The sequence below is a fragment of the Nycticebus coucang genome, chromosome 7 (assembly GCF_027406575.1).
Source record: "Nycticebus coucang isolate mNycCou1 chromosome 7, mNycCou1.pri, whole genome shotgun sequence".
Classification (NCBI taxonomy): Eukaryota; Metazoa; Chordata; class Mammalia; order Primates; family Lorisidae; genus Nycticebus; species Nycticebus coucang.
Window position 1 is genome coordinate 99,041,146 of NC_069786.1, and position 24,961 is coordinate 99,066,106.

At 41.7% G+C, this 24,961-nt stretch overlaps 1 protein-coding gene across 1 annotated transcript in view; it reads right to left on the reverse strand.

Moving 5' to 3' along the window:
• The window catches only part of MPP4 (MAGUK p55 scaffold protein 4), a 48,434-nt gene that overhangs the window by 18,810 nt on the left and 4,663 nt on the right, over positions 1 to 24,961 (reverse strand). Inside the window, exons 3-12 of the mRNA XM_053597880.1 lie at positions 24,714 to 24,791; positions 21,781 to 21,861; positions 20,064 to 20,195; positions 18,101 to 18,182; positions 16,887 to 16,972; positions 14,923 to 14,994; positions 14,278 to 14,474; positions 8,604 to 8,668; positions 5,275 to 5,292; positions 69 to 107 (exon numbers count right to left, since the gene is read on the reverse strand). Of these exons, the coding sequence (XP_053453855.1) occupies positions 69 to 107; positions 5,275 to 5,292; positions 8,604 to 8,668; positions 14,278 to 14,474; positions 14,923 to 14,994; positions 16,887 to 16,972; positions 18,101 to 18,182; positions 20,064 to 20,195; positions 21,781 to 21,861; positions 24,714 to 24,791 (850 nt within the window). The remainder of the gene's footprint in view (positions 1 to 68; positions 108 to 5,274; positions 5,293 to 8,603; positions 8,669 to 14,277; positions 14,475 to 14,922; positions 14,995 to 16,886; positions 16,973 to 18,100; positions 18,183 to 20,063; positions 20,196 to 21,780; positions 21,862 to 24,713; positions 24,792 to 24,961) is intronic.

A 24,961-nucleotide genomic window follows, 5' to 3' on the forward strand; every position in this document is an offset into this window, starting at 1 on the left:
TCTGATCATCTATAGCTGAGGCGCTTCATGTGTCTTCTGGTGGTAAATCAACCAAGAGGAACTGTTACCTGCTTCCACACATTTCTCATCAATCTTCATGTCATCTTCTATAAAAGAACATAGAAATGGAAAGATAGAACTTTTCAACTGTGTCAGGATTAAAAACAAAATCCCCTATGTACAGCTTCTCGTCAAGAAAACTCAGACCATCTCAACCATAATGTTGCTCTTCCAACTATTGCTCATTTGGCGAGATGAAAAGGACTACTGTATGAAATGAAAATGCATGATTTGGAAGGTTATATAACAAAATGGTTCAAAATGAAAAAGCATAGTCCTTCAAATTTTTTTTAGAGTCAAGGTTTTGCTATCTCCCCCAGGCTAGAGTTCAGCGGATGTTCACAGGTGTGATCATAGCTCACTGTACCTAAGTGATCCTCCCACCTCTACCTGCCAAGTAGCTGGGACTACAGGCACCCCCTGCTGTGCCTGACATAAAGTGTAGGCTTTTGAATGCTGGACAAAGTAGTTTATCTCTAAGCCTCTGTTCTCCCCACTGTAAATGAGGATAGTAATAGTGCCTACCACACAGAATAGAATTGAGATAAATCATGAAAAGCTCAGGCACTCAGTAAGGGCTCATAAATGTTAATTATTTTTACCTTTAACTGAAAGGCATATAAGAGAATAAAGGAATATAACTTTTAAAACTACCTATCTTGACACTCAAATCCTGTACAACCTGTCTCAAACCCAACTTAGAAGTTTGTGCTGCCCTTCACATATCTTCTGCTACCATTAGAGCAGAGTGACACCATGGTTCTGCCTCTGTTCCCTGTGGCTGTAATGCTTCAGGGTCCATTTGCCCTCTCAGGGCTAAAAAATCAGCGCCCCTGCAATGAACCAGCCTGACATTTTCTTCCTACTACCCAGAACTTTCTGCAGCTGCACATCTATTCTACTTCTGTACCATAGGGTGTTTACCTTGTTTGTGCTCCTAGACAGCTCCATGAAAGCAGGAACTGTCTTAATGGTTTTTACAAACTTTACAGAGCTTAGGAGAGTGTCTTGAACATAGTACATAAATGATAAGTGATTTATTAAATTGAGTTTGTTTGAATGTACATTCTGAAAAAAATACCTTTTTTCCTTTCAGCATTGTACATCTTGTGCCTGGCACAGTGCCCAGCACTTCTCAGGTGCTCAAATAAGAGTGGCTTAATAAATTATGCTTATACATGTTCCAAAAGCACAAAGTGCAGTCTATATAATAAGTTATAGTATTGGGAAGTAACACATCATCCCTCCCCATTAACCTGGATGGAGTTGAAACACATTCTTCTTAGTAAAGCAGCACAAGAATGGAGAAGCAAGAATCCTATGTACTCAATTCTGATATGAGGACAATTGATGACCTAGTACAGTGGTTCTCAACCTTCCTAATGCTGTGGCCCTTTAATACAGTTCCTGTGGGTTGTGACCCACAGGTTGAGAACTGCTGACCTAGTACATGGTGGGGGGTGGGGAAATGGAGGAGCGGAGAGAGGGAAGGAGGGAAGGGGGTGGGGTCTGTGTGACACACCTCTTGGGGGCGGGACACAATTATAAGAAAGATGTTACCTAACGAATGCAAGCAGTGTAACCTCGTTCTTTGCATCCTCAATGATTCCCCAACAATTAAAAAAAAAAATTAGTGTGGCTCAGTGAGTAGGGTCCCGGTTCAAACCCAGCCCCTGCCAAAACTGCAACAAAAAAATAGCTGGGTGTTGTGGCGGGCGCCTGTAGTCCCAGCTACTTGGGAGGCTGAGGCAAGAGAATTGCCTAAGCCCAAAAGCTGGAGGTTGCTGTGAGCTGTGATGCCACAGCACTCTACCAAGGGTGACAAAGTGAGATTCTGTCTCTTAAAAAAAAACAAAACAATTCATTACTGCATTACTGTTTTTAAATGAAATATTAAATATGAAAAATTTTACGAAATAATACTGTCTTGTAGAGCAGCGGTTCTCAACCTGTGGGTCATGACCCACAGGAACTGTATTAATGGGTCATGGCATTAGGAAGGTTGAGAACCACTGTCATAGACGTAGGGACACAGACAAACAAGTGACATGGCTGAGATTTTCAGCGCTGTCCTTCACTCCCTTGTATTCACTTAGAGATTGTTTTTCAGATTAGCCATTTATAATAACAGTGAGTTCATTAGTTTCCAGGACATAACTAGAAGGTTTTTTAAAAGGCATACAAAAATTACAACAGTCATTTCTGTTTTACAGATGAAGGTACAGAGACCAGGCGTGATTCTCAAGTAACAGGACAAGAAGCCCTGACTTTTCAGATGTGTGATTCTGGGATCTCTCAAAATCAATAATTCCACATTATCAGCTCGGGTGGTGTTACTGATAGTATAGGGACTGAACCGTGTCCCTATACTATCCATATGTTGAAGCCTTGCCACCCAGTGTGACTATATTTGGAGATAGAGCCTCTAAGAAGGTAAGTAAGGTTTAAACAAGGTTGCAAGGCTGGGACCCTGATTCAATAGGACTGATGGACTTATAAGAAGAGGAGGAGGAATTTCTCCAGCACTCTCTCCAAGAATCTTCATAGTTTCATGTCTTAAGTTTAAATCTTTTATCCAGTGAAAGTCAATTTTGGTTAATGGTGAAAGGTGTGGGTCCAGTTTCAGTCTTCTACAAGTCGCTGGCCAAAATTGGCCTGGGAAAATACTTTATGAGGAGGACCCCCCGGGCAACACCAAAAATACATTACTGGGATCTGTTCAAACTAAAAACCTTCTGCACAGCCAAGAACACAGTAAGTAAAGCAAGCAGATGGCTCTCAGAGTGGGAGAGGATATTTTCAGGTTATGCTTCTGACAAAGGTTTGATAACCAGAATCCACAGAGAACTCAAACTTCTTAATAAGAAAAGAACAAGTAATCCCATTTCATTGTGGGCTAAGGACTTGAACAGAAGCTTCTCTGAAGATGACAGGCGTATGGCCTACAGACACATGAAAAAATGCTCATCATCTTTAATTATCAGAGAAATGTAAATCAAAACCACTTTGCAATATCAACTAACTCCCATAAGAGTAGCTCACATAACAAAATCCCCAAACTACAGATGGTGGCGTGGATGTGGAGAAAAGGGAACACTTCTGGACTGCTGGTGGGAGTGCAAACAATTATGTCCCTTTTGAAAAGAAGTATGGAGAACACTCAGGGATCTAAAAGTAGACCTGCCATTTGATCCTGCAATTCCTCTACTAGGTATACATCCAAAAGACCAAAAAAATCACTTTATAACAAAGATATTTACACCAGATTGTTCATTGCAGCTCAATTCATAATAGCCAAGTCATGGAAGAAACCCAAGTGCCCATTGACATGGATTTATTAATCCTACGAATGGATTAATAAATTGTGGTATATGTATACCATGGAATACTATGCAGCCTTAAAAAAGATGGAGACTACCTCTTTTACATTTACATGGATGGATCTGAAACATATCCTACTTATTTTTATTTTTTTTATTAAATCATAGCTGTGTACATTAATGTAGTCGAGGGGTACAATGTGCTCGTTTTATATACAATTGGAAATATTTTCATCAAAATGGTTAACATAGCCTTCATGGCATTTTCTTAGTTACTGTGAATATATCCCACTTAGTAAAGTATCTCAAGAATGGAAGAAAAAATATCCAATGTACTCAGTACTATTATGAAACCAATTTACAATCACTCATACTTTCACATGAAGAATAGATCACAACTATGACCCAGGATGAAGGAGGGAGTAGGGGGTCTATGAGGGGGCAGGTCAGATCGAGGGAGGGTGAATGGTGGGTCACACCTATGGTGCATAATGCAAGGGTACATGTCGGATCTATTAGTATAGAGTATAAATGTCTTAACACAGTAACTAAGTAAATGAGATGAGGTATATATTAACCAGTGTGATGTAAACGTTCCTAATTCTATATGAAATCAGCACATTGTACCCCAGAAATGCATTAATGTATATATGATCTATGTGTTTATGATTTAGTAAAAAAAATTCAACTATCATTTATATGGTGACTCTTTCTTTCTAAACTGCACCTCAACTATTAATCAAATAGAACATGATTTCTTTGCAAATGCAAAAAAAAAAAAAAAAGAAGAAGAAGAAGAAGCAGAGATCTTCTTCTCTCTCTCCATGTGTGAGGAAAGGCCATGTGAGCACACAGCAAGAAGGTGGCCACCTGCAAACCAGCCCTGCTGGAACCATCATCTTGGGACTGTGAGAAATAATTGTCTGTTGTTTAAACACCCAGTCTGTGGTATCTTGCTATGGCAGCCCACGCTAAGACAGGGGCCCACGCTAAGACAGTCCCTAGCCCAGGCAGCCTGCAATGTGATCCTGGGTTGATAAGCCCAGAAGCAGGCACCCTGGACCTGTCCCCCGTCCCACCTCCTTCTGTTCCTATTTCTGCTATCATCTGCCTATGTCATACACCTCTCCTGTCCTTGGGGGACACAGGCTGGAGCCAGGGGCTCATACATCAGTTTTTGAAAGTCCCTCTTTTGTAGTTCTTTGCTCTCCCTTTCCAATTTCAGGGATGAAATGTGGGCGATAGTGAAGGGGACGGCTCTGTTCTCTTTTCTCCCCACTCTGAAAGCACACAGAATCTTCTTGCATGTGTGTAAGCACACACGTGCATAAGCTTGGGTGCATGTGTATTTGACACTGCAGGTCATCAAGAAGATGGGGGTTGGAGGGGGGAAGAGTAATCACAGAATGTCCCATTTGCTCCCGAGACAGGGGCCCTTCAGTCAGATAGAGGCTTGGATCCATATCCCACTGTTTGTAACTTCTGAAAACTGTACTTACCTTCCCTCAACTTCTATCTTTTCCTCTATAAAATGGAAACAATAATTTCCCTACAGTGTTATTTTTACACAGTGTATATAAAGCAGCTGAAACAAAACATTTGATGAGTTTCACAACTTTTATTGAGTTCTTACCATATGCTATGTTAAATTGGGGAGTTGCATATAAATGCTACTTCTCTTTTCTTTATTCCTCTCAGTGTTAGGACAATTACACTTTGCATGCATTCTTCTGAATGACAGCTTTTTATAAATTAGGATATAAATGGCTAGCACACTACTAGGTACATAGAAAGAGCTTAATAAATTGCTGAACTGAATTGAAGTTTTAAAGCTACAGGAAATTTCTAAGGGATTTTAGAAATAAGAGGTTTTTTTCCAAATACAATTTCTTACCTTCTTCCATAGAAATGACTGAGTGTAGGCAAACAATTGAAGCAGGAAAAAAGAGAACACAGGTTAACGTACAATAAGAAAAAAAAAGTGCTGCGCTTATATAATTAATACTCTGGGTTTATTCTCTAGAAATTCAATGAAGATTTAGAAATAAAATGATAAATGAATGTTCTATAGAAACGAATACATTTGTGAGCCTTGTTGGAAATAGGAATCTATTTGCTTCTGGTAAATCCCATTCCCTTCCACCCCAATAAACTAGAAAAAGGGTTTCACTCTACTCATTTCTGAATTAATGTGCTTAGTTCAGCATATTTTAGGACTCAAATCTAGAATGGAATGAAGAAAGAAGGAGAAAGAAAGAATGAAAGGAAGGGAAGAAAGAAAGAAGGATGACGAATATATGTGCATCTCCAGTAAACAACCTTTTGGTTTTTGGTATTTGGGGCTTTTTTTGTTCTTGTCATTTTTGTTTGTTTTGTTTGTTTGTTTGTTTGTTTTGAGACAGAATCTCACTCTGTTGCCCTGAGTAGAATGCTGTGGCATCATCATAGCTCACAGCAAGCTCAAATTCTTGGGTTTGAGCAATCCTCTTGCCTCAGCCTCCTGAGTAGCTGGGAATACAGGCGCCCGCCAAAACACCCAGCTATTTTTAGAGATGGGGTCTTGCTCTTGCTCAGGCTGGTCTTGAATGCCTGAACTCAAGCAGTCCACTTGCCTTGGCCTCCCAGAGTGCTAGGATTACAGGCATGAGCCACTGTGCCTGGCCAGTAAACAACTTTTTAGTAACCATCTGCAAACTAACATAGGCCTAGAATGTTCAGTAACTCTTGATTCATAAAATTGCCTCTAACTCTTAGCTGCCTATGCCAGCTAAGTTTTTTCCCTATAGTAAGGTTAAAACAGAGCCAAAACTTTAAAATTATGCTTTTTGCAGCATCATCTCCAATTGTTGTTCAAAACAATGATTTAGTGGTTTAGAAAATGATTATGCACCATCAGAAGCATTCCCTGTGAGAAGGGACCCTTCAAGTTCCAACCCAGGGCTCCTGGATTTAGGGATTTGTAAGGATAACAGTAAGGCAATGTAGGGTGGCACCTGTGGCTCAAAGGAGTAGGGCGCCGGTCCCATATGCAGGAGGTGGTAAGTTCAAACCCAGCCCTGGCCAAAAACTGCCAAAAAACAAAAATAAAAAATCATAAGGTGATACAAACTATTTTCAGCATGGACTTTTCCAGAGTCTAATATAAATCATAGTTGGCTGCATGAGCAAATTAAATGTCAACCAGTGGTCATACCACCCATAGTTATCAGATGCTGCTTAGAAGTTCTAATTAGCATTTCCATGTGCCTTTCATAAATGAGATAGGAAAATAAAGAATTCTTTTAATCTAGTTTACTACCGAAAGAAGACTTTTTTAAAACATCAGAGAAATAACTAAAATATCATTATGAAAATTATGTCATGAAAAACGTTGCTTATAAGTTTTTTAAAAAGTGATATTGTAGCTGTTATTACAACCTTTTAAATTATGTATTCATTCATAACTTAAAGATAATACAAAAATATTGTCAATTGTCAATCAGAAGGAATAGAGTTTTCTTCTTCTTCTTTTTTTTTTTTTTTTTTGTTGAGACAGGGTCCCACCCTATGCCCCTGAGCAGAGTGCAGTGGGCGTGGTAGCTCACTACAACCTCAGACTCGGGCTGCGGGCACCCCGCTGCCTCAGCCTCTGGAAGCCGCTGGGATTACAGGCGCTCGCGGCGGCGCCACCCGGCTGGGTTTTTCCATTTTTTTCATGAGTCGGGGTCTTACTGTCGCTCAGGCGAGTCTCGAACTCCTGAACTCAAGCGATTCTCCCTCCTCAGCCTCCCACAGTGCTGGGATTACAGGCGTGAGCTACCGCGCCCAGCGAGTTTTCTTCTTTCAAAAAATGTCTTTATAAGGCGGCACCTGTGGCTCAGTGAGTAGGGCACCGGCCCCATATACTGAGGGTGGTGGGTTCAAACCCAGCCCTGGCCAAACTGCAACAAAAAAATAGCCAGGCATTGTGGTGGGTGCCTGTAGTCCCAGCTGCTTGGGAGAATGAGGCAAGAGAATCGCGTAAGCCCAAGAGTTAGAGGTTGCTGTGAGCCGTGTGATGCCACGGCACTCTACCCGAGGACGGTACAGTGAGACTCTGTCTCTACAAAAAAAAAAAAAAAAAAGTCTTTATAGTTGTTATTATATCTTTTCTTTCCTTTCTTTCTTTCTTTTTTTTGAAACAGAGTCTCACTCTGTTACCCGGGCTAGAGTGTCCTAGCATTAGCCTAGCTCACAGAAACCTTGAATTCCTGGTTTCAAGCAATTTTCCTGCCTCCGCTTCCCCAGTAGATGGGACTACAGGTGCCTGCCACGACACCCAGCTAATTTTTCTATTTTTTGTGGAGATCAGGTCTTGCTCTTGCTCAGTCTGGTCTCAAACTCCTCAGCTCAAATGATCCTTCTGGCTCACCTCCCTGACTGCTAGAATTATAGGCATGAGCCAACGTGCTCAGCCCATCATATTTTTTCAATAGGAAAATAAAAGGAAAATAATTTTCAGCTTAGAGAAGTGAAAAATAATGTGAAAGAGGACTTGCCATGGGCAAATCTGTACAATTGGCACTGCCATCTACTTTAGTGCCCTTCCAGGCTCCTCTCTGTGTCCCCTCACTTCCCTATTGCCCTGTCCCCTTCCTTAACTCCTTTCCAGAGTTTTCCTGCAGGCCATTTTGGAAGGCCCTTACTCAGCTGTTTCCAGCTGGGCTCTGAAAGCTCTAATAGCCTTTCTAAGGCAGTAAGGAGTAGATAAGCATTTATCACCGTGGCGCCCTTTATTAACCAACCCCACTGCAATCGAATAATTTTGTCTAACAATCAAACTGTGCTAATTCAGTAATAGTTGAGTCCCATATTTATTCTTCAAAGGCACACACGATTGTCATTCCGTGCTTCTGAACAGAGTGAAAATTAAGCCCTCTAAACTGATAGAACCCAAGTGCAGGCTCGTGTGGCTGTGCGGCCTTCTTTGCCAGTCTCTGCATAGTGCATATATGAGCCGCAGGGATTATGGAGGACTCTAAGTTAGGGAGGGATGGCTTAACATGTTGCCAACACAAGAGCATTTGCATCTTCATACACTGAAAACTCTTCTAAATCCCAAGGAATGAATGTCTTTGGTAGGACTTCAAATGGCTGGCTGCCAGGGAGATTATGTGGGGGCAGAAGGGAGATCCAGCCCCGGGAGATAGGGAGCAGGCTTCTCAGGACGTACGCGTGTTGTATTTGAGTCAGCCACATACTCACATTTGGTTGATTTGAGGCAGGTATGAGGCTGGTATGGCTGAGACCACCAGAATTCCCTTTGTTTCCTATACAAAAAAGAAATACACTGTGAGAAAAAAAACCCAAAACGACCAGGTTAATCCAGGTAACAAAGACCCTGGATAACCACAAAAAAGAATGTCATCTAGAATTCTGCTGCCTTCATCCAAGAAAAAAGGGTGATTTCTGCTCCAAAGACATCGTAAGCCACATTTCCCAAACACATAGCCTTTTTCATCACTTTCTCTGCTTCGCAGGCTCTTTTTGGAGTACAGAGTGACAGTCTGGCCCATGACTACAAGTTGAAGTGCATGGATTTTGAGTCAATGACCTATGGTAATTTGCCTTTGACCATGGCAGTCCGTCTCAGTGGTCTCGTTAGAATTCTCATAATATACTCAGGTTTCCCGCTGAGACTATTCAAGTCTCTACAGCTCCTTTAGATGCTCAGCTCCTCTCGTGATCTTGGCACCTTCCTGGGCTCCCGGGCAAGGCCTCACCTTTCTTGGCACCTGAAATCTCTGTTGACTTGTTCCTCTTCCCCTGGATCCCCCCACAATAATTCCTTTCCTTGCCTGCTTCAAAGCAACTTTCTAAGCAAAATTGCTTTTCTTTCTCTCTTATTCACCACTATGAAGTTTAGAGCAATAGAAGATCTTGAGATCTTCTGTCCTTTGCTACTCAAATTGTGGTTTCCACCTGGAGCATCAGCTTCACCTGGGAGTCTTTTGAGAAATGCAGAATCTCAGTCCTCACCTCAAACCTTACAAATTAGATGGAATCTTTTTTATAGACCCCAGGAAAGTCACATGCACAATGAAGTTTGCAAAGCACTAATCTAGTTGATCTCTCAAACTTTGGAGGGCATCTGAGATGTTAAAAATGCAGATTTCTGGGCCCCCAGGTCTCCAGCCTCTGATTCTCTAGGGCAGTGTTTTTCAACCTTTTTTTTTTAATCTCACATACACTTGAACCTATGCTTAAACTTTCCCTGCACACTTAGATTATGTTGATCAAAAAACAAAAAAAGAAAAGAGTAAAAATTCTCATTCACATTAGGGTTGAAGAAAGATCAAGTTGGCCAGGCCTATAATCCTCGCACTCTGGGAGACCAAGGCGGGTGGATTGAGCTCAGGAGTTCAAGACCAGCCTGAGTAAGAGTGAGACCCCATCTCTACTAAAAATAGAAAAACTAGCCACATGTAGTGGCAGGCACCTGTAGTCCCAGCTACTTGGGAGGCTGAGGCTGAGGCTGAACCCTTGAGCCCCAGAATTTGAGGTTGCTATGAGCTATGATGACATGACACTCTGCCAAAAGGAGGATCAAGTCAGTCCATTTTCTTCACTTCAGAAATAAGGAAACAGGGAGGCTGAGGCAAGAGAACCGCGTAAGCCCGAGAGTTAGAGGTTGCTGTGAGCCGTGTGACGCCACGGCACTCTACCCGAGGGCGGTACAGTGAGACTCTGTCTCTACAAAAAAAAAAAAAGAAATAAGTAAACAGATTCAAGGAAGTCAAAGGCACAGTGGTGAGGCTCAACAGTTGGCAGCATGACACATTCAAGATATAATCTGAAAGTGATAGACCAGGCTGTAATAGACCCGGGTTCCAGTCTTGCTTCCCTTCCTTAAGATCTTACACAAATCTCTTCACTTCTGAAACTTAGTTTCCCATTTATGCAATGGAGCTCAGTGCACATTGAAGGTATTTTGAGGACTGAATAATGTGTATAACCTTGCTTTCGATTCTTAATTAGCATAGACATGCAAGGCATTCTGATTCATTATTTGAAGCAATAACACAGGTAAATAGTAAAAATTTTAACAATATAAATTAGTAAGGCTTCTTCCCTCCCATCTGCCTAATTTCTTGTGTACTCTTCCAGAAACATCCTCTGCATAATTACGGTACTTTAATTCACAGTACATCTAGGGTGGGCGCCTGGGTTCTTGATTTCTACTTAGATGAGGGCCCACTAAGTGTCTGGTTCCTGATCTTTAGCCTTGCGCACTTTCCCCGGCCACTGCCTGGTTAGTTCACCTGCAATCTGATCTCTCTGCCTGTCTCTCTATCTGTACCTCTCATCTCCCTCCTTAGGCTTCACCCCTGCACCCCCTCACATCCCACCCTCCCACCCCACCTGTCTCCTCTGGGAGCTCCTGGTTCTTCATTCTCGCAAACGATGTCCTGTATGTCTTCACCTCACACCCAAGTCATATCTACTTGCCAAAAATATTTGCTACTTCAGCACAAACCATCAACCTCTGACTCCCCAAGTTCATGTAGGGTTATTCTGCACTCCTTCAGATGAATGTTTCTCTCCATTAAGATGCCCTTTTAGAAGAGGCCTTTCTCTCCATTCTTTCACACTCCCCTGAAATCAGATATGACATTCTACCTGTAGAAAGTTAAAAAACAAAACAACTCTCCCAGCTACTTTGATTCAAAGATCTATCATCTTATAAAGAGCACAGAAGTGTTTTATCTGGCCATCCACTGTTCCTTAGTATAATGTTGCTCTTCATACACTTATTGGAAGTGCCTGAGGTGCTTAGATACGCTGCAGGTTCCTGGGCTGTGTCCATGATCTACTGAATCAGATTCTCTGGCAGTAGGGCCCAGGAATCTGTATTTTAACAATATCCCTGCCCCCACTAATCTTTATTCACAGTGAAGTTTACCTAGGAAGTGAGAAAAATTACTTGCAGATATCAAAAGCCTCATTTATCGAGGCTCTGAGAGATTAAGTGACTTTCAGCCTGTCCTCTGAGCAGACCTCTTGCAAAGATGTGACAATGGATTTGATTTCAAAAATTCTCTTCCAGTCCTGTAAGGGCCCTCCTGGTTTTCTGACTGAGAATCAGGGGAACATGAAGTACCTTCTCTCATTCTCTCTGATAAGACATTTGTGTGGACTCTGCTGTTGACATAGTGCTCCTAAATGAAACTGTGTCAGTTCTTATTTTCATATTATATTTGCATGTAGCAAGCACTAAAAGCAGCATGACAACTTTCTACTGTCCTTTATTTGTTCCTAACCCAATAAACCCATATTCTGTGTGTTCAAGACCACCACCTGAGCCTCCTCACCACTTTCTGCCCTGAAACCTTGAGGACTAATCTCATTAGACTTTACCCCTGTTCATGTCCTTCAGTCCCCAAGCTCAGGTCATCCTTTATCCCTGAACTTTAATCCCTATAAGGCCCTGGCCACCTCTCCCTGAACCCTTCCACACACCTCTGGATCACAGGGCAAAGCCTCGGCAAACCCTCAGAAACCCTCAGACCGTAGCCTCTTCTTTGAGCCGCTCACCTTCCTCTTCTTTGAGCCGCTCACCTTCCTGCTCTCCCTGAAACTTGGCCCTCCCTGAGGTCCCTGCCCGCAGCTTTCAAGAGGTGACCGTTTCCTCTCCCACTCCCAGCATGTGCTGGTGAGCCAGCCCCGGGGAAGGGAGCACTGACTCAGCTGTTGGTGATTTCCGTAGTGTCCAAACTCTCACTGGGGCTGATTTCAAGCCACCACTCTGCCTTCTCTGGACGTGGATGTGAGAGAGATGCCACAGAGGGCTACAGCGCACCCCTGCACACGCCCTCGTCCTATGGTGCCTGGAAGTGGGATGCGTGTCCCTGCTTCTTATTGCCACTTCCAGGTCATTCTCCCTCTTCCTGAGGAGCCCCCAGCTTTGAATGTTATCCTGCCACTCTGTAGGACGCCATCACCAGGTCACTTCTGCTCACTTCTGCACTCTCAACGTTACTCAATTTAATTCTCGATGATTTCAGCAACACACAGATGCCTCTTCTATTTGGGCCCCTCTAGCGCTTGACCTCCTCTTTTCCAGTGACCTTTCCCTCACCCTCTCTCAGCCACTGCCTCCCACTGTCATACTGCCGTCTCTCCTTAATTTCAATTTCTAGCATCCCTTTCTCCCACCAACTGCTCTCTTCTTCCCACCCCCCAGGACCTATCATTCCTTGATCTTACCTCCTTCTCACTGATCCTTTCCTGCTTCACTTCTTTGTCTCTCTTCTTAACAGATTAAATGGCATGGTCCATCCTCATAATCACTTCCTTAGCCCTCTCTTGATTTGCTGTTAAATCCAACCCTCTATCTAATTTGGACCTGTACCCAGAGTCACTTCACATCCATGACCTATAACTTAAGGAGACCCTTAATGCTGATCGTCCTATATTTATTTACCTAACCCATTTGCTTTCCAGCTCTTGCGGGAATTTTCAAGCCTTCCTGACACCTCCTTACCCACCCTACTCTCAGTTTACGGCATTGCTTCTCATTTCACTAAGAAAATAACAGAAGCTGGAAGAGAACACCCATAGGCTCCCACCATATCCTCTACCCTCAGGGTGCCTGTGAACTTCCCTCCTGCTACTCTTGCTAAGGGTGAACTTCTTGTGGTTCTACATCGGGCCAACCCGACTGTGTCCTTCCACCTGCTCATGGGCATCAACAACAGCAATTCTCTTCTCTTTCTCCTGTATCATAAAAAATTTCCCTCTCACTATATTATTCCCACCAGCATGATTTACCTGATCTAAAAATTTCTCTCATGTTGTTCCACTTTTCCCCCTAGCTATTTTTCCATTGCTCTACTTGTACCAAAATGTCTCAGAGAGTTTACCACCTTACTATCATCAATTTTTTCAAATCCCACTCTAATAAGGATTTTTGGCTCTATCCCTCCACTGAGATCGCTTTTTCCAAGATCACCAGCAACCTTCATATTGCTTAATCTAATGGTCAATCCTTGACCCTCTTAGTAGAAGTCGATGTAGTTCATAAGGACACTGAATAGATTTGATTTTCATCCTGCCTCATTGGTCATTCCTTCTCAACATCCTTTGCTGGTCTTTTTCTTCTTTTTGATCTCTTAACATTGGTGGAGGCTTGGACTCTTCTTCCTATCTTCACCCTCTGTGATCTCAGCAGACCTCAGTAGACTAAGGCAAGTGTGGTGGGTTGAGATTCTGAAATCTCAACTCAGCCTTGAAAGAGCAATAAGATTACAGCTTTTTTACCTTAATCTGTTTGGGCTGCTGTAACAAAATATCTGGAGTTTTTTAATAGTTTATAAACAACAGAAATTTACTTCTCACAGTTCTGGAAGCTGGGAAGTCTAAGATCAAGATGCTAGCAGATTTGAATATTATCAAGGTGCGGGTGAGGTGAGGGTGCATTCTCTACTTCAGAGACAGCAACTTCTAGCTGCGTCCTCATATGGTAGAAGGGTCAAACAAGCTCCTGTGGGCTTCTTTTATAAGGGCAGAAATCCAATTCATAAGGACAGAGCCCTCTTAAAGGCCCCACTTCTTCATAGTATTGCATTGGGAATTAGGTTTCACCACATGGATTTGACAGGAGATATAAACATTCAGACAATAGCACTTTTAAATTTAATTTAGTTTTCCAAACTCTTTTCTCTCTTTTCTAGCTGATACAGTTATTCAGGTCCCTGTGGCATTTAAGATGCTTAGGGTATATCAGCAAGTTGACATTAGGATTTATAAATCAGTTTGTGTATGTTCATCCATTCATTTGTTCCTCTCCTTCATCTCATCTCATAGTAACAGAAGCCTGAGAAAACATTTTATTTCCTGATGGCCCAGGCCTGAGTCCAAGAGTGATGACTTTTCTTACCTCTTTAGAAGTTGTTTAGAAGGTATTAACCCAGCACAGGTAGCAAGATCTGAGATTTTCCGGGCCTGCCACCAGAGGGCATCATTCTGGTCCACAATCTGGAGGATGTCCCCCTTCTGGAAAGGCAATCCAGCGTCCATGCAGGGGATGTTGGGATCCTCCTGGGGCCAGTATTCAGTCATGGCACGAACGTACACCTGACAACAGGTGCATAATGGTGCAATCAGAAGGTGCATAATGATGCCAGCAGAGGAACCCTAGCCATGGGCTGTCACTACTCAAGACCATTTCTCCCACTTCTCTACTGTTCCAGTCTTTACTCTCCACTCTCACCAAAAAAGACAACTTGCTTCCTGAACTGAATCTAAGTGCCATGAAAAAAAAAAAAAGTGTCTTTAGGAATAGAATCTCTTAGCTCTGAGAAGTTTTTGCTCAGATTGTCACTATTTTTGATGTTGTTTCTTGACATCTTAGTATTCCACCTGCTTTTCCCTTATTCATTTACTCATTTTGCCTTTCAGGTCATCAGCACAGTATTGAACATGTGTCCAACACAGGGTAAGTGTAGAGGATAGTATCATTTAGTCATTTTTATTGTCATATGGGGATACTGTATGTGAGATTGAAGACTCAGTAAATTCTTACCGTCTTCTGGTTATTCACAGGAGGGTCAGAAACTGGAACCACCTTGAACATGATTGTGTCTCGAGACATGGTCTAGGAAATGACAAAGGGACACAGATGACATATCCCAGAACTAATAGGGTTACTGGGGCTTGGTAGATGGGGTTACAACTGAACCTGTCCAGGTCCAATGCTGACATCCCCTACAGAGACTTCCATAGGGTTCAACAGCTACTTGTCACCACCTAGAAATTAAAATTAAGAAGCAATGTATCTCTGCTTCTGCCCTGTTGGGGGACTCTGCAGTAACTGGTCTGATAAAATATACACTGAGGTGGCCTCTTCCAGGAACCTTCCACCTCACTGCCAATAGAAATACCACCTAGCAAGGTCTTCTTCCCACAGGCCCTGGGGAAGAGATGAGAGCTCTCTCTCTAGCTTTCCTTCCTCACTAATTATGCAAAAAGCATTTACTGAACGTGTTTCTGTACAAGGTAACCCTGATGGGAAGAAGAGAGGATCCAATTTTCTGGGAGAACTGACAAATTTCCAAACTAACAGTGGCAATGAAGAGTCCTCAGAGTGAAGGGGGAGACAAAGAATCCACCAGCCTAAGAGAAAGGTAGAATCCCCTGTTACATACACTGTGACAGGCAGTAATGATCTAGAAATTAACAAGACCCTATTCTCACTCTTAGGAATTTCACAATCCCACTGTCTTGGCAACGCGACAACTGACACCAGAAGGGGGGACTGAAGTAGGGGCGGGCATGTCTGTGACTCACAGTCCCTCAAGCTGTCTTTGTAGCACCTTGCATAACACACGGAATCTTGCATTAGTGGCTTGCGAAATACTGAGGTGCTTGCTATACTCCTTATAGTATGTACAACCCCTTACCTCAGTCTCTAAGCCATCATTGTGAAAACCTCAAGTTCCCTTAGAGGCCCAGTTTGAGAACCTCTAGTCTACATAACATATAGAGATCAACCTCAGGCTCCACACTCGGGATGAGCATGGGTATAGACAGGTGGAGGGCATGTTGCTATGGCTATTAACAACTGAACTGTGATTCAGTGAATGATCTGAGGGGTAGAAATGGGAACCTGAGCAAGCCTAAGTCTTGTATAATCAGGTTATAAATCCCTAGCTCCAGCCACCAAGGAACAGTGGCAGAGCCACTAAGGATCTCTCCCTCCATATAAGCTGCCATCTGATGACTACTTTCTTCCCCCAAAGCTGTGCTCAAGGAAGATGTTAAACAGATTTAAGCTGAATTTTTTGTTTGTTTGTTTTGTTTTGAGGCAGAGTCTCACTCTGTTGTCCTAGGCTAGAGTGCCTTGGTGTTATAGCTCACAGCAACCTCAAACTCTGGGACTCACGTGATTCTCTTCCTCAGCCTCCTGAGTAGCTAGGACTAACCACACCTGCCACTAGGCCTAGCTAGTTTTTCTATTTTTTAGAAGAGACAGGGTTTCACTCTCGCTTAAATTGGTCTCAAACTCCTGAGCCCAGACGATCCACCCACCTGAGTCTCCCAGAGTACTAGAATTACAAGTATGAGCTAAGGTGCCTGGACAGATTTCAGCTATATTGATACATTAGGGGAACAAGGGGTGGTTTGCTCAGGCTCAGGCTCTCCTCTGAAGCTTCTCTAAAGCCTCACTTTGCCCACCCTGGGCTCAGTTTTCAATGGAGCAACCCAGGTGATGAGGGAGCTGAGCTGGGGGACCTGGCATTCTCCCTGAGGCTGAAAGAACAGCTTGGGGAGGGAAGTTTTCCAGCTGGGGAAACTTCTGGAGGAGCAGAGGAGGAAGGTCACCACACTGCATGGTGACAGACAGGTCTGGGGGCTAGGAAATAGGATGCTGTCAGGAGAACCCAAATCACTGTCACATTACAATGCACACACATGAGCTTTGTAGTCCTAGTGCAGCCTTGGAATTTCACCAAGTCATGAACAAAAAAGCAAAGAGAAGACTGTTACCAGAATATGGATCACTTGTTCAGGGTCCAGTCCCTCAACTGAAACTCCATTCACTTCCACTAGTTTGTCTCCAGCATATAGCAACCCTAGGCAAATAGGAACACAAAACAAAGGACACAAAGAAATAGGACAAAAAAGAGAGGTAGCTATTCCAGTAGATATTTAACAAATTCACTGACCCAAGTATGCTAAAAAAATAAAAGTTTTTTAATTTACTGTAAAATAATCATAATAAAGCAAACTGGTTATTCCAACTTACACTACCACCAGAAATGTGTAAGCATTCCATTTTCCCACCTCTTCACCAGCACTTGGTGTTAACTGATTATGATATTTTTATTTTTACTAATCTGATACTATAAAACAGAATCAAAACACTGGCAGTAAAAACAAAGATGTCAGGACCATAAGTAAATGATCAATGAGAAAAAAATGGGGGAGGGATGCGGAGAAACTTGGCATTTAAGATTAAGCCTTGAGAAATAGGAGTAAAGGAATGGAGTTGTCATAGCGATCAGACAAGAAGCAGGGTGATATCATGCAACAGAAACCAAGGATGATTAAAATTGCAAAAAAGGTATCAAAGCATCAACTGTGTAGAGCAGTAGGAATAAAACCAAGGAGGAAGGAAGGGTCAATGGACTTAGTTAGCAGTGATGAATACTTGGTATTTATAACAACGCTGAGGCATAAACTATGTGCCAGCTTTCAGGGACTGTGGGAGGTGGGGAAAAGTGACAGGTAGAGAACCACTCATGTCAGCAGCACAGCAGTGAAAGGATGAAAACTGCTGGTAGAAAGATTTAGCAAAAGGTATTTCAAGATGGGGAAGAGCTATGCCTTTTTGAAAGTAGAAGGACCAAGTGAGGAGAAAAAGTTGGCAATATAAAATCAAGCAGACCTGGACTAAAATTCTAACCCAAACTGTGTAACCTTGAGCAAGTTAGTTACTTAACCTCATTGAGCTTTAGTTTCCTCATTTATAAGATGGCATGAGACCATGAGGAGGCAAACTGAGAGGTCAGTAACATGGTGCCTATAATGGGAAGAGGAGAAAGATTTCTCTGGAATATTCTTTGTTGCTTTAACCAAGCAGTAGAACTTATCAAAGCCTTGACCTAAGTTAGGAAAAAGGGATTTCTCTGGAAAGAAGTTTAAATAATCAAGCATTTCCTATTATTCTGGTGACACTGTCCCCTGCTACTCCAGCTTACCACTCTTCTCGGCCAGCCCGCCATGGATGACCCTGGCTACCAGGATGTCCCCTGTCATCTCGTGGCGCTTGATGGTGGCTCCCTGAAGAGAGAACACAATGAGATTCCTTTTTTACAGGCCAAGTGTGCTGTGTCACACCTATAATCCTAGCAGTCTGGAAGGCCAAGGAGGGTGGATTGCCTGAGCTCACAGGTTCACGACCAGCCTGAGCCAGAGCAAGACCTTGTCTCTAAAAATAGCCAGGGGTTGTGGTGGGTGCCTGTAGGCCCAGCTACTCAGGAGCCTGAGGCAAGAGAACTACTTAAACCCAAGAGTTTGAGGTTGCTGTGAGCTAGGATGCCACAGCACTCTATGGAGAGAGAGAAAGTGAGATTCTGTCTCCAAAAAAAAAAAAAAAAAAAAAATCCCTCTTTTACCTCACTCGACCATTCTTCTGGTGGCTTCTCTCACTCAGTGTAGCTCTGGCTTTTCAGAGGATATTCATACCAACCAGGGAGAGAGAGGGTGACCACACAGTGCACTGAGGCCTGTCTGTCATATTATGGCATTAAAAGGAAAGGCCATGCAGCTTTGGCTTCTAAGTTCTCAATCCAACCACATAGACATAAAAAACAAAAACCCAGATCCTTCTAAAGAGAAAGAAAGCTCCCACAATTACAGCCTAATCAAAGAACTATCCTTAGGATATAAAGTTAATGCCTTACTTTCTCATAGAGGAGAAAAACTTAGGCAATTGCATTGGAATGGAGTGAAATAAATGCACATGTCAGAGAGCCAGATAAAACAAAAGATATGCATCTTGCTTCTCATACAAGTAAGTCTTCTAAGTCTTGTCTTTCTTTCAAAAAGGAAAATGCTAAGCAGAAATCTTTTGTAAGTAAAAACATTATGACATGAAATAAGTTTGAAATCATGGGCAAAAATCATACAGTTTACATACATTATTATCACTATATGAGAGGACTTCAAAAAGTTTGTGGAAAATGGGTATTAGGAAAAAACTGCGGATGGATTTCAAAATTTTTTTTGCACCAAAACAAACTAATGCTAACTTGTTATAACATGTCTGAACAGGATCTAGTTTGGTTCAGCTTACATATTTCTGACTGAAAAATTTATGTTGAGCAAACTGTTCACTCACTGGGTACCAAAACCATTGTCCCCAAATAAGCTTCAGACAAACGCAGAGCTTTCAATGAAAACTTTGAGCAAGTGGATCACGATGCTGAAGCATTTCTCTGAAGAGTTGTACCAGGAAAGGAAACATGGATTTACCAGCATGGCTACCAAGAGGCAGAGTGGTCCAGTCAAAGTAAACACAAGGAAAGGTCATGGCAATGTTTATTTATTTTTTTTTTTTTGAGACTCAAAGCATTTTGCCTCTTGACTTCCTGGGGGGCCAAAGAATGATAACATCTGCTTAGGATAAGAGTGTTTTGAGAAAGTTAGTTAAAGCTGTAGCAGGAAAATCCCTAAGAAATCTTCACCAGAGAGTTCATCTCCACCACGAAAATGCTGTTACTCATTCCTCTCAAACAAAAAAACCATTTTGTGAGAAATCATTAGGCATCCACCTTACAGTTCCGATTTGGCTCCTTTTGACTTCCTTTTGTTCCCTACTCTTAAAAAAATCCTCAAAGGCATACTTCCTCAGTTAATAATGTGAAAAAGTCTACACTGACATGGTTAAACATCCAGGATCCCCAGTAGTTTAGGGATGGACTAATGGCTGTTAGCACAACCTACAAAAGTATCTTGAACTTGATGGTGTTTAGAATGAGAAATAAGGTTTATATTTTTTATTTTTTAATCTTTTAATTTCAGTTTTCCACAAATTTTTCAAGTGTTTACCTATATGCGAGACTGTAGACAAGACCATTGCCTAAGTAACCATGAGATATAACTTAGTTCACAGTTAACCCTGGTGTGATTCTAAATGAAAAGATAAAACAATTTCCTTACCAGGGGCTGTTGGTTTTTCACCAAACAAACAATCCTCATGGCTTCCTCGCTCTCAGGGATGTTGTCTGGCAGTGGAGGGAGAAGGGGCTCAAAATCTTTCTGAGCTACTGTGTCATGGGCACTGAGCAAGGCCTGGACACAGGGAGGGAAAAGGTGGACAAATGTCACACACAGGACACAATCTTATAGTGTGTGGTGACTAACGCTGTGTAAGACACACAACCCCCAAAACAAACATGTACATGCCAGGAACAGTTGTAAGCATTTTACGTGGATTAATTCAACCTTCACAATAATTCTATGAGGCAAGTACATTTATTTTCCCCAATTTACAGATAAGGAAATAAAACATAGAGAAGTTAAACAGTACACAATATACTTTCATTTCTGCTAAAATTTATTATTCTGTCTTGTTCTCATTTCCTGGAAGCCTATGTGGTGCTCCTATGGAGTTTAAACTATAAGATAACTTTGGTAACATTTTCTCTAATTAAGGAAGAATGAGGTGCAGTAATCAAAACACCTTGCTGGTTTAATTTGTCAGGAACACACAAGGGCCCCTGTAGAACAGAATGAGAAAAAGTAGTTCCCTGCTTTAAGGTATGATCAAAGAATTTCTCCAAATAGCCCATTCTGTTAACTTTTCATTTCATGGGGTGAGGAAGCTGTCATTCTACAGCCCTGCCTGAGATTGCTAAAATATTCCCAAATTGGACATGAATGGATTAATAAACTGTGGTATATGTATACCATGGAATACTATTCAGTCATAAAAATGATGGAGAGTTTGTATCCTTATCCTTTTTGTACAACTTGGATAGATTTAGAGAACACTCGCCTAAGTATCACAAGAATAGAAAAACAAGCATGTACTTAATACTGATTTAAAATTTGTAGATTAACAACAAAGTCTCACATGAGAGAAAAACTCAATTAAATCCAAGAAGGGGGGAGAGAAAAGAGGGTAGGTGGGTTCCTGCCCAGTGGGAACAGTATGTGGGTATACAGCACACTTCCTGGGAGAAGGGCACAACTACATCTTAGACTTGATGTTATAAATGCAAACAATGTAACCTAAGTGTATACACCCTCATATTAATTAATTAGAAATCTAAAAAGAGAAATTCCCAAATTGGAAAGGAAGTTTCTCTCTTTCGCTCACTCTTTCTTTCTCTCTTTGTCTCTTTCTTTCTTTTCTTTTCTTCCTTCCTTTCCTTTCTTTCTCGCCTTTCTCTTTCTCTTTCTTTCTTTATTCCCCTATAACTAGATACTTCCCTATTTGCTCCCCCAGAATTTCAGATGAAAATGGCTTTGGGGGGGCTAAACAGGACACCACAGAAAGTTCTGGATGCCTCCTCATAAATATGGCAGGCTTGGCTCCCTGACTGACATCACTGACTCAGTCATTTCTTAGTCCCACATTTTTGAGAACAGTTTATTGATCACCCATGTAGGATAATAGAACATCTATTCAGAGTGCACATTTTCCATCACATTTATTTTTCTTCCCACCTTTAATAATGTGAAAAAAGTCTGCACTGACTAACCAGGTTAGTCTCCACTAACCTGGATGGTTAAACATCCAGGACCCTCAGTACTTTAGGGATGGACTAATGGCTGTTAGCATGGCCTACAAAAGTATCTTAAACTTGATGGTGTTTAGAATGAGAAATGAGGTACCAGAGGGGCGTGTCTTTTCTATTTTAGCAACACTTGCCTTCAAGTGTGGAGCCTGGAGGGTTTGTCTCAGCTCTTGGATCTCAGGGGATGTAGGAGTTTCATGTAATAGTTCTACTACCTGGTTCATGGAAAAGAATATATTATGAAACATCTTTTTCACCTTGTTAACCTCACCCAGGCTGAATAACATAAATACTAACATGACATTGACCTTTAAAAATTATTATTGAAGGTTTCTTTTTTTTTTGAGACAATCTCAAGCTGTCCTGGGTAGAGCACTTGTGGTGTCACAGCTCACAGCAACCTCAAACTCTTGGGCTTAGGAAATTCTCCTGCCTCAGCCTCCCAAGTAGCTGGGACTATAGGCACCCACCACAACACCCACCTATTTTTCTTGTTGCAGTTGTCATTGTTGTTTTAGCTGGCCCAGCCTGGGTTTGAACCTGCCAGCCTCGGTGTATGTGGCTAGCACCCTACCCACTGAGCTACAGGTGCCACCCTAAAGATTTCTTTTTCATCTTTAAACTTAACATCTTCCTTATTCATTAAACTTTACTACAGCAAGTAGAATTCAAGATTTGGGGGTAGGTCTACACTCCAATTCCCCAGTCCTGGCACTTGGCCTTGGAGGAAGAACTAAGTAAGTATGTACCAAGGCACTTTCCCTCTAGTGGCTCTAAAATAGCTATTTGCTAATGTCAGTGCTTTACAGGTTTATTAAGCTATCTGAATTTCTCTAGTACCTGGGGAACTCAGGTAGCTTAATCCCATGGGATGCTCTTCAATAGGAAATGGAAATAATTTCTGTTTCAGGGTGTATTACTTGATTAGCAATTTTAATGTTTGTCTTAATAAAAATGTACTCAACAGAATAAATTCTGATCCTTTAAACTCTGCTGTGGCTTGGGTATAGACCTGCTTTCAGAGGACATAAGACCTCTCAAGACTTTAACCAGTCCCATGAATCTTTAGCAACTGAGCATCATTAGTCATCATACAGTGAGATGAAAATAGTATATAAAGTTTTTACCTCTATTCACTAGAATTATAACTGAATAAAATACTCTATATGTGTTTTCCAGTGGTCACCTGAGAACAATTTGAGTTGTTGATTATTGGAATTGAGGGTAGAAATTTTTCTTTCTTTTTTTATATTTCTTTTATTTTTTCTTTATTTAAAAAAATTTTTTAGTAAGTTATAACTTTGTACATTGATGCATTTATGGGGTTCAGGGCACTGCTTTGATATACAATGTAAAATGCTTACATTGAACTTAGTAACTATATTTCTTTTAATATGGTAAAATGAATTGCATTTATTCATCCTATCAACAAATGTTTGTTGAACTCCTACCATGTGCTGGGCACTGGACATGGGCACTGTTTTAGGTGATGCAAACCCAGCAGTGATCAGGCAGACAAAAATCCCCCTTATCCCCTATGTGCAATGGACTTTACATAGTTAAGTAAAATAGATTTGTTTGATAGAGAAAAGAGTTAAAAAGAAAAATAAACCTCCCTAAAGGTGGCTGGGAGGTGAACATTAACATGTAGATGCAGATTGGCTGAAGGAGCTTACCTGTAGTTTGACATTCAAATATATGCTTTCTTTCAAGGGGATCCAAGTTTAGGCAAGTGATCTGGGACTGTCTCACTGAGAAGGTGACATTTGAATGAAGACTGGAAGGACATGAGAGAGCACATCATGTGGCTACATAGGCAAGAGCATTCCTGACACAGGGAAGAGAAAGTGCAAAGGGCCTGCAGCAGGAGCACATCTGATAAATGTAAACCTCCACAAAGGGCCAGTACGGCTAGAGCAGAGCGAACAGGGAAAGCATTGACTGTGAAGTCAAAGAGGCAATGGTGGCCAATTACGGTCCGCTAAGGAAGACCTTTGCTGTTTACTCTGAAATGAGAAGTCAACAGGAAGGTCTGAGCAGACAAGTGACATGACTTGCCTTGCTTTTAAAGATCTCTTTAGCTTCTGTGTTGGAAACAACCACAAGGAGCAAGAATAGAAGCAGGAGACCAGGTAGGAGGCTATAGTGTAATCGGGTAGGTGAGATTCTGGATATATTTTTTAAATATTGCTGACAGGATTTCCTATCACATTGAGTGTGAGGTATGAAAGAAAGAGAATCAAAGATGACCCCACAGATTGTAGAATGAGCACTGAAAGAACAGAGGTGCCATTCCTGAATAGACAAGGCTGCAAGAGCAGTGGGGTGGGTTGGGGTGGGTTGGGGTGGGGGAGAAGATCAGGATTGGGCACGTTAATTTGATGAGCGCATTCAACATCCACATAAGATGGGGATGAGGCAGCAGGATATTTGAGACTGGAATTAAGGGGAAGAGTCAAGATTGGAGATAGCAATTTGAAAATAGTTTCCACATTACCCTGTTTATGTAGGTCAATTGAGCCCAAGGTTTAGGAAAAAAAGAGAGATACATTCTGGCTAAAAATGTGGAGATTTTTGTTTTAATTTGGGGAGGTAGATGGCCAATTTTCTTCCTTATATTAAAGTTCAATTTAAAAACACTTATTAGATACATAATCATCAATCAAATTTTATCACTCACACTTGCATATGAAAAATGAAACACAACTTTAGCCTAGGATGTAGTAGGGGAGTAGAGGGGAGGGGATGGGAGGGTAGTAGGGGACAACACCTATGGAGCACATTGCAAGTACAAGTTGGATTTATCATGTGTAGAACACAAATGTCCTAATGCTATAATTGGGTAAATGAGATGAAAGCTATGTTGATTAGTATGAGGGAAGCACTCCAATTTGTACAAATAATTAACACATTGAAAATGGCATAAATATATTTACGATCTATGTACAAAAGACTTAATAAAAACATAATTAAAAAAATTTTTTTTCCATGAGAGCCTTCAATTCAATCAAACTAGCATTGCAGGTGCTAAATAGCTCTGCTCTTCCACGGGGTAAAGTCTTCTTACCTCAGAGGATAATGCCTGGGCATGGTGGGTGGTAGGAACTAGCTTCTTTTCTTTAAATTCCTGGAGGCAGTCATAAACCTGCAGAAGGGGTGAGGATGGGAGAACTGATATTGATAATACATGACTATAACATTTTGGATTTAAGGCTCTCGTAGAGGAGAAATAGCCTTGGCAACTGCACCAATAACTGAATAGCACAACGGTGCTGGTCTTTAACAGTGTGTACCTCTAGTTGCCAAAAAGCAGTA